We start from the raw sequence: 10,544 nt of genomic DNA on the forward strand, positions 1-10,544 counted from the left end.
ATTGTCAGCAGCAGGAAGCTGGATATATCAGCCACTGGATTACTCTGATATAATAAGTCTATGTATTCACTCACATGTTCCTTTAAAAAAAATCAATACACTAGTTGTCAGCGGAAAGTTTAAAATGAGAAACATCTGGAGCGCTAGACAATGTTTTAGTGTAGTTTCCTCCTGGCTTCAGGCTCCAGGGAAAATTTATTCTAGACCAAGCAGGTAAACCTGGATGACTAGAGGCAATTTCTTTCCATTAAGAAGTAGCAGGAACATTTGAACAAGAAAGTTAAAAGGTTTATAGAAATTTATATCTATTTATCTATACACCTATAGTATTTTTATACTTATAGATATATAGCTGTATAAAGTGAAAATTCACAACCAGCCCCACTCAGTCAACAATCCCAAAAAGAGTAAGGTGAAATAGTCATTTGGTGGTATTAGAGAAAGTCCTATCTTGAATATGCAAGAAAAGGAAAAAAAAAAAGCCATGAATCTTATATGGATATCACGCTAAAGGATGCAAAACAATGCACTGCCTCAAAATTTGTGTGTGTGTGTGTGTGTGTTCATTTTTAGGGGTTTTTATAAACAACTTTTTTTTATAAAGTACACTTTAGTTTACAATCTTTCTTTATAACTGTTATAAATTTTTTAAACAACCCAAAATGCGATCCATATAAAGAAATGGCAAGTTATTTAGCTATCAAGATTTTACATGTAGTTTTCTTATAACTTTTTTGTACAATTGCATAGACGTGTAAAACCTGCCATTGTTAACAAAACAATAACAGACTTAGAAACTACTGAAATCTACAGTATAGTACCACTACCCTTCACAAAAATATAGATTTTTTTTTCTTGTAAACTCTTACTGTCTAATCCTCTTTTTTTTTTTGTATGAATATTATAAAAACCATGCGGGAATCAGGAGTTGTAAAACATTTATTCTGCCCCTTCTTCATCTGTCATGACTGAAACTAAGGACTCCATCGCTCTGCCCAAATCATCTGCCATGTGGAAAAGACTTCCTACATTGTGTCCTGAAAAACAAAGAGGAAGAAGACTTTACAGAACATGCAGATGCCGTCATCCTGAATCTTCGCCGTTGGGAAAATCATTCCCCATTTCTAGGTGAAGACAACACAGAAGCTGCATCGAGGGGGTGCGCAACGGGATTGGATTTTCACCAGTTTCCAAAAGCAACGCCTTGTTAATGAAGCCATTACACATTGTTAGTATTAGCTTAACGTTGGACTAACCTACTGGTATTATTTAAACAGAAAAATGTCAAACACTGCACACATCCTCCCAATGTAACTATCACACAGCAAAAGGATTCTGTGGATAAGTACAATATTCCTGTCATAACAGGAATACTTCATGATGGGATGGACCTTTTCCGTTTTGCTGTGGGTGGTTAATTATGATCTACTTGGACTACAATTTTTTACTATCAAGTCAACACCACCATAACTAGCACCACCCCCTTCACCACCATCACCCTCACCACTACCACCACCACTAACTCCACCTCCCTCACTACTACCCTCACCACCACCATCACTAACTCCATCACCCTCACCAGTACCACCATCACCCTCAACAGTACCAACACCATCACAAACTCCACCACCTGCCCAACTGCGATCACCACTACCACCATTATCACTTCCAATATCACCATCACGTCCACCACTACTATCATCATCACCACCACCATCACCACCACATGAAATCTTCATTTCAAGGCATTTTCAAGCTGCTGGCTCACTTCTGAGGCTATGGTGGAGGTGGCTATTTTCTCTCTGCTTTTACTTGGATTGAAAAATAAACTCTTGAATTGACCTTTTAGTACATAAGTAACATTTGAATTAGGAAGCTTCAGAATAAAACTCACTTTTCATTCCAAATTACTCCAGAGCTTAATTATAATATGACCCACACGTATAGCATGGATTTGGGTAATCTGTGAATCTACCTTTGATCTCTTCCCAAATGAGGGTTAACTATCGGGATAACCTTTTAATAATAATGTGGCATGACCTAGCATTAATCCCCCAGCATGGAACCTAGGAGCGGTTTAATGTCCCTGGGTACTTTGTAACAAAATTCGGATCTAGAGTAACATAATCTGAGACATACTTTATGACTTGCCTTTTCATGTATGTCCCATATTTTTATTCTTGAACATTAGTAAATCATTCCACTATTCAAGTACTGTCTTTGGAACTAAAAATGCTTTACTGGGCTATTACTACCTTGCCATGGATCAACTTTACAGATTCCCATAATAATTCAATAAAAATTAAATACAGACTAGGACAGGTATTCTATTCTAATATTTATTTCAAAAGGCATAATCTTTTTAAAAAATATGAAAGAGAGAGAGTATCAGAAGAGGATTCATGGGCAAGGACTTAAACAGTGATGGCACCAGATCATGTTCAGACTTATTGACAGTTTAATGCCACTCAGCCATTTAACTTAAGGTGACCAAGTTTGTAAATCTCTTTGAGCTTTATTAATCCAAAGAGTTTCTGTGAAAAATACTTGCGTTTTAAAAACATCACTTTGGATTTTGGTTGAGGTTGCAACTGTAGCATATGTACTATTCATAAAGGAGGCTAATAATTTGGCAGTCCTGAGTGACAAACTGAAACCACCTTTGGCTTTTTCAAAGCCATAAAAACCACAGGAAAGTACAGTGAGCTCTTCGCTGCTCCTTACAGCTCATAGCAAAAATATATAATTATTGTCCCTAGGTTGGAGAGCTTCCTCTCTATCTGTTTTTGATAGCCCAGCTCCCCTGGGAAACTAGCACAATTATTCATGCATAATTGAAAATGGATAGACTAACTGCAGATTTTTAATTACTTACAATTTTAACTGCTATTATCAAAACCAGTAAAAACAAAACCCAAGACCTTTACAACCTAATACCTGAATATAATCCAAATGATTTTCCATTACCCACATCTGGCTTTAGTATAGTCCACCTGGTAGTTAGACTATGTATTATAAGACCTAAAGAACAAAGAGAAGAACATATTTTTCCCCCTTGGTTTATGGATTAAGAATCAAAAAGTGTCTTTTAAGACTGTGTGCTAGGCAACGTGGACTGCAGTTAAACGATGCTAAAGAAGAAAAGGCATTTCTAGATTATACAGCCGAGTGAGGCTTCCACTCCTAGAAATGATGCTCAGTTTCTACCCGAAAGGAAAATTCCTGAGTGTCTCAAGAGGTGTACGTTCTAGGGGTGTCTGCTACTTAAACATTACCCAGCAGTATTCTTAATATGCCACACACCCCCGCACAAAATGTTAGGTGGCCTTTAGCCCGTTAAGACTTACATTTTCACAACTGACCTTGTAGCTATCTCTAAGCTATAAAAATCAAGAACCTTTAGAGGCACCTCAACGGATCTGTCATGCCTTTGGGTGCTTCATTTACAAATACCTATTTTACCGGAATTAAATTTTTCTTCATGGAAGTTTTCACTGGATCCAGAAAGAAAGGTTCTATCTCTTTGGCCAAATACTATTGAAAAGAATCAGAACTCAACCCACTGAGGGTTCAAACTGCACTATACTCTGGATGCAGAAAGTGGGTTTGTACCATGGTTCTATTACCATGTGTGTAGGGCAGAGCTTTAGGGAGGTTTTCAATTTTACCCGACAGATTTTTCTGACTGCAAAATTAAAAGCTCGTACTATGAATGCAAGAGGCACTGAAAGGCTGCCAGCATTCAGGCATCTGTAATCAGGTGCAAGCACAAGTTGACGCAAAAATACTTCCATAGAAAGTATTAATTTAATCCATTCTTGAGCAAGGATTGTTGAACACAAAGGCCCCATGTGTTGAACATTAGGGCAGTTGCATGTTTTTCCAAGTTTGCGAACTGCAACACATTTAGTCTCACACGGCACCACTGCCTGAGGGAGTTGTTTTCCACAGTGATTGGAATTGAGACTTTCTGGCAAAGATCCAAGACCTCAACAGCAATCTGGCACTCTAATTTTTTTTTAAAAATATAATTCCCAAATAAATGGGTAGCATTCAATTGGCCAAAGCCAAGCCAGAATACTGCAGTGAAATGTGCTTACCTCTTTTTTTCTTTTTTTAATTTCCCCTCTATAATTTAATCTTTTTTAAAAAATGCACCTTATCTACTGTATATTTTGGGTTTTACCATTGTGTTAAAAATCATTATTGTTTTGGTTCTCCAGCTTTCTGGAAACTTATCTGACTATTTTACACTTGGAGTAATAAAGGCTTCAAACGCTTATATGGCCTCAATGATATGTGTTAATCTTTTCTAAACTTCATTAGTGAGAGGAACAAGTTCAGGGTGGTCAGTATTGTAGGGCAACTTTTCACAGAAGGTTCAAATAAAGCTTAAGGGGGCACTTACCATAAGAATGAACCAAAGAAGTCTCACATAAGAAGTGTATGAGCCAGGCAAACTGTTAGGATCAATAATTCATCAGACTGGGATGACGTGGTGTTGGCAGAATTTCCAGCATGACGCCTTACAGTTAAATGAATCAGTGGCTACTCTTGCCCCTCCACTTGCTAAGGAACCAGAATCATCTCACAGGCCTCTGCACACATCCAGCCTGCCTCCCGGGACAGTACCCACTACTGCCATCCCACGGCAGAGCTTCCCTTCTCCCCTCCTTGACACTAAGCTCTTGGTAAGTACAAGCTTTTCACTTGGGCTGTGACTCAACACTTTGTCATTCAATAATCATTTGATGTGCAGACAATATTCCTAGTGGAATAGGAATAAGAAGCATCTTCCACTGTAAAACCCCAAACCACATTCAGTGATAAGGCTGCATCCTACCCCTTTTCCTGCATGTTGTTGTTGCCGTTTTGTGCCGTTGAGTCAATTTCCAACTTATAGCGACCCCATGTGACAGAGCTGAACTCCTCCATAGGGCTCTGTAGACTGTAATCTTTACAGGAGCACTTTGCCTGGTCTTCCTCCTGTGGAATGGCTTGTGGGTTCAAACCACCAACCTACCGGTTATCAGCGAGTGCTTAACTGTTGAGCCATCAGGGATACTTTTTTACCCCACAAATAGGCATTTTTACAAATCCCCCAAGACTCCAATATCTTAATTTTTATACTGAATTGGTTATAGTCTTAGCTGGCTCTAAATGCCAAATAGAAAAAGGAGTGTCTTTAAGGGCATAGTTAAAATGATCTATGCCCTTCAAACACCATTTTCTAAAGTGGCAATACAGTGTAAGAGTTCATTAAGAATAGGGCTCCGGAGCCAGATTCCCTGCATTCAAATCCTAGTTCTGTCACCTCGGGCACATTGCTTACCCTCTCACTGACTTGGCTTCCTTATCTGTAAAACGGGGCTAGTAAGAGTACCTACCTCATAGCTTTGTCATGAAGATTACATGATGAAGAATATGGCAAGTGTTTAGAACAGTGCCTGGCGCACAGCAAGTGCTCAAAAAATGTTAGCTAAACTGGGAAAGAGTGTGGAAGCCAGGAGAAAATAAAACAAGAAAACAAAACAAAGCTGTTCCAGAAGAATAGAAACCAAGGACACTGGCAGAAAATGCTAGGGTCCTAGAAGTAGAAGGAAATTTTATGACTCATCAATTATGTTCAAAACTAAATTTATTTTGAAGATTTTGTTTGTGTTGCAAATGGCAACAGATGACGAGCTGCAGGATTCCAACCTAGGGACTACAAAGAATTGACATTTTAAAGAGATCTCTGCTCCCCCAACTCCTTGGTCTTGTCATCATAGTGATGACAACAGAAATGAACGTTTGAGGAATATTCCTCATGAGCTGCAAGTGGAGAGGTGGCTACCATCCTTACATGACGACACAACGTGTAATACACACATGCGCGTGCACGCACACAATTCTTACATAAACGCCAAACACAGAAAGCAAGATGAGACAGACAGAAGCCATGGGTGTGAGCCTGAATCTCACTAACCTCTCTCATTGGCTTTCCAGGGGTATTTCTTCCTTTAATAATAGAGAGGGAGAGGCAGAGATATCAGAAAGGAAAACAAAAATCATGCATAAATATACAGTTTCATACCAAATTTGCTTCTTTTACCAAACAAATGTTGAGATGACAATTCATTGATTCCCTTCTGGGGGGGAAAAACAAACAAACCAAAAACACATCTAGTCAAATAACTTTACATACACTTAAAATCAGTGTAAACAGATAACATGGTCCAGGAGACATCACTTATAGAATCCATAGGGTTCATACATTAAACTGAATGAAAACTGGCACAGAAATAGGTATTTGACAAATTGAGCATTGTTTTCAAAGGTGACTGCAAAATCTCCAATTTAATGTCCCAAAATCTCAGACTCTCATCCCTCTGGCCTTGACAATTAGCACATTGAAACATAAATAGTAGTAAACTTTGTATGCCAAAAGCCTGTGCCCCGAATATAAGCAGGACCCCAAAGAGACTGGATTCTACCCTCGTGGGAGAATTTCTTTTGTCCAGTAGAAGCTGAGCAGGCCCATGATGGGATTGGGTAATTTTGAGAAAATAGAAGGAAAAAATGGGGTGGGGAGAAGACGCGGTCCCACCAATGGGCAAATCCAAGAATGAGCCATCAGCTTCCTTCTCATAGTTCAAGAGACATCAAAAGCCTTGACAGTCAATGGCTGAGGACCCATTGGCTTTGTTTGTTTTACAGAACCCTCCATCTAGATGCATTTTTTTACAGCAAATTCTGATGAGAAATTGTTTAATGATGATATTCATAGGTAGACAGAAAATCTGGAACCTCTGGCCATAGATAGAATGTCTTGGTCACACAATTTCCCTTTATCTCAAAAGTCGTCAAATTGAAATACTGGTTTTCCAACTTTCTAAACACTTCCTTATGTGGAATCCCAGCACTCAGAGCAGATAAAAGCAGAGTAGTGAGAGATCTTGTAGAGTATCTCCTATCCCCCCTGTCCCACCATGAGCAGTGACTCTAAGATGACTAAAATTCCACAGAACAACTAGCCTAGAATGAAGAAGTATGGAGCTAGTATTCCAAATGAAACCTTCCAAAACTTAAGTTCAGGGTTTAAAACTCCTAATACACATTTTCTAAGGATGCCCATCCTTTCTTCCTTCGTCCCTCCTTCCTTCCTTTCCTACGCGAGTCACAGACTTCTTGTTGTTGCTGTTGTTATGTGCCGTCAAGTCAGATCCGACTCATAGCAACCCCTCCTTGGGTTTCTGAGGCAGTATCAGTATGGAAGTAGATTGCCCAACCTTCCTTCCAAGGAGTGGCTAGTGGGTTTGAACCGCCAGCCTTCTGGTTAGCAGTCAAGTGCCTTAGTACAAAAATCCCATGTTTGACCATGTAATGGGGATGTATTTGTGACGATCCTCAAACCAGGGAAAAGAGAGTAATGGGTGTTGGCAGTGGTCGGCTCATGACAGATGACAGGAAAAGGGATGGAAGGAGAATTTCAGTTCTTCTTTGATGGCTGCAATGAATCTCAACATGAATTAATCACTTCTTTCTTTCTGATTCCTTTAACAAAGGCTTGTTTTATTTTATTTCATAATCTTTATACTTCATAGTTATACTGTTTGTTATTATAGTTAATTCTCTTCCCCACAAGAATGAGAGCTCCTTGAGAGCGAGGCCCTACATGTTGTTCACCTACCTCTCTATCCCCAATACCTTGCAATGTACCTGGATCCTATGAGTATTTGATAAAAGTCAACTAAACTGAATTGGTTAGAAAGCAGCTAGGACATGGCCAAGAGTCCTTTTGTGATGGAAGCAACTTGATCTTGCCTTCAGCTTGGTCTCCAAGGGCTGGTGACATTCAGTCTTGTAACTCTGGTGTATTTTCTAAACTTCAGAACTTTAGGGAAGACACTGTTACTAGAAAGCAGTAAGATTTAGTTTCAGACGTAATTGAGGCTCCTACAATGATTAAGCTTACTTTTTTAAAAATCAATTCTACATCAAGCCATATTCAGAGCCTCAGTATCAACTGGTCATTGCTGAATATGCAGCAAATGATTTATGTTTTGTTTCAGGTACTTCTTCAGAAACCATGTTTTATATATAAAATGGCCCTGTCACAGCCATGTTAAATGGCAGGCTTTGAAAATACTCCCTCATCACTGAGGTCCCAAATGTGCTCATGAACAGAGCACTAAAGGAAGGCTCACTTTTGTTTAAAAAAGAAAAAGTTAAAGGCAAATAATGTTTTCTACTGTCTTGAGAATTGTCCTATACAGACAAAATAGAGGCGAATTGTTCCAACACTTAAAAAAGTTCTAGTGCCTAAGGCATTTGACTGCTAACCAGAAGGCTGGCAGTTCAAACCCACCAGTCACTCCTTGGAAAGAAGATGGAACAATCTACTTCCATAGAGATACCGCCTCGGAAACCCAAGGAGGGGTCGCTATGAGTCGGAATCAACTCCACGGCAGTGAGTTTGATTTTTTTTTTTTTTTAAGATGAAAGTTTTACTTTGCAAATACATTCTTTGAAAATGAGTTTCCTTAGCTCTCTACCTAGGATGTCCATCTGGCAATGTGGTTTGTTATCAGGAAATGAATCAAGAGAAAAGGGAAGTTTGTGGGGGGCAGGGAAATCTGGAGTCTAAACAAAGCATTTGGTCAAGTCTGGCAAAGTCTAGTTTCCTCATGGAGGAAATTGTTAGTTTAAACTTGAAATTGTTAGTTGTAATTCATTACTTCAGAGTCATACTTTACTTACAGGATGTGACTGTTTCTGGGTGCCCTTAGCTTATCTTAGCTGGTTAAAAAGGTTAAAGAAGAGAGAGACCCTTTTTAGGTTTTCTGTTTCATTACAAGTCAAATATGATTTAAATAGCTACATTTTAAATATCAAAACATGCAAACTCTTTGGTGAACATGGATATAAATGTTTAAATCAAGTTCAAAGCACAGTTTGGTTCAAAGTTGACCCGCACTGGAGCTTGTGGCTGTACACATGTAATGAGCTAGTACGGACAGCAAAGTATCAGTGCAAAGCAGGGGTAAGAAAATGTTTTCTGGCAAGGAGAAATAAAAGGCATACAAATTGGCAAAGAGGAAGTAAAACTATCTCTATTTGCAGACAATATGATTCTGTACATAGAAGACACAAAGGACTCAAAAAAAAAAAAAAAAAAAAAACCCCAATGCCATCAGTTGATTCCAACTATAGTGACCTCCACTGGGTTTCTGAGGCAGCATATCTTTACAAAAGAAGTAGACTTAGACTGCTCCATCTTTCTTCCACGGAGTAGGTAGTAAATATTTCAGGTTTTGCAAGCCATGTGGTCTCTGTAGCAACTACTCAACTCTGCTGCAATTAGTCTTCCCTGTAGTGTGAAAGCACCCACAGACAATAGGTAAATGAGTGGGTGGGTTATGTTTCAATAAAACTTTATTTATGAAAACAGGCAGTGGGCCAAATCTCACCCTAGGTATAAAGGGATAAATGCTCAAATCCTTTGTGGAAGCAGATGGAAAACAGAATGGTACCTGAAAGGAGGCAAATGATGCTTCCATCTGCCTTTGTTCTTTATGTTGCTCTTCCAGAAAAGAACCACAGAACAAAATCAAACTTTAAAAGATGGCAAGTTTTCTAAAGCTGTTGGGTTGATAATTTAAGGATGTTTAATATAATGCATGTGGGCTTCTTTGTGAGGGGGTGATATGAGAGGGAAAGGATAGCATGAGCAGTTTGGGATAAAAATGATGTGGCAGAGGTCAGCAGATAAAAGAATATATAGGCAGCAGAAACACCCACATAGCACTGCTGACTACTTTCTGGATTGTCTCATTGCACCAAGAGCTTATCTTAGACCCTATGGTTCATTAATCTGCATAAAGTGGCACCTCATTTTAGAGAGCCCAATAGCATATCACTGACTAAGAAAGCATTTCTTTCATTAATGCACATACATATAAAATACTTTTGTCATCAGATCAGCAACTTACAGACAAATCATTTAAGGGGCTTATTTTTAAATTATTGTCTGTTCTACCCATATAGTGCTTCAATAGAATAATGGTGAAAATTTAGAAAGCATCCAATAAGGACTTTTATTACTTTTATTACAGTGGAATTCAACTTATACATATACTTCAAGACAGAGGGGCAGATTGTAGATAGATAATAGATTAGACAAAAACTGGCTAATGTTCAGTGTTTATTTACAGTGCATATTTACACTGAGATACTCAAATGCCCCTACCAGTTGTGATCTCACTACATCTAAATGATTAATCAGGAAAGATAGCATCACAAAGCTAAAAATGTTCACACATTCACACCTTGAACATGCTGTAGTTTATATCAGCTATTAGGCAGGATAGTGTTGGGCACTGTTTTATTACTAAGTGGAGAAGCATACAACTCCTTTATTAATTTGGATAATAGTTTAGCAAGGCCATTGAGATAATATCAGAAGCCTAATTTCACTTCTGAGTGGCCATGAACAAGGCACTTACTTCTCTGGGCACAGGCACTCTCTGTGAAAATGAAAGCTGTAGTTGATAAGTTAAGGT

General features: G+C 38.7%; 1 protein-coding gene across 1 annotated transcript in view; it reads right to left on the bottom strand.

Moving 5' to 3' along the window:
• Positions 1 to 1,083: 1,083 nt before the first annotated feature.
• LOC103201376 (dystrophin-like) overlaps positions 1,084 to 10,544 on the bottom strand; it is a 2,052,823-nt gene continuing 2,043,362 nt past the window's right edge. The window contains exons 66-68 of the mRNA XM_042781676.1: positions 5,846 to 6,000; positions 1,449 to 1,733; positions 1,084 to 1,203 (exon numbers count right to left, since the gene is read on the bottom strand). Coding sequence (XP_042637610.1) covers positions 1,084 to 1,203; positions 1,449 to 1,733; positions 5,846 to 6,000 — 560 coding nt within the window. The remainder of the gene's footprint in view (positions 1,204 to 1,448; positions 1,734 to 5,845; positions 6,001 to 10,544) is intronic.

Source organism: Orycteropus afer, unplaced genomic scaffold, assembly GCF_000298275.1.
Source record: "Orycteropus afer afer isolate SDZICR_OR568_19922 unplaced genomic scaffold, OryAfe1.0 scaffold00148, whole genome shotgun sequence".
Taxonomy (NCBI): domain Eukaryota; kingdom Metazoa; phylum Chordata; class Mammalia; order Tubulidentata; family Orycteropodidae; genus Orycteropus; species Orycteropus afer.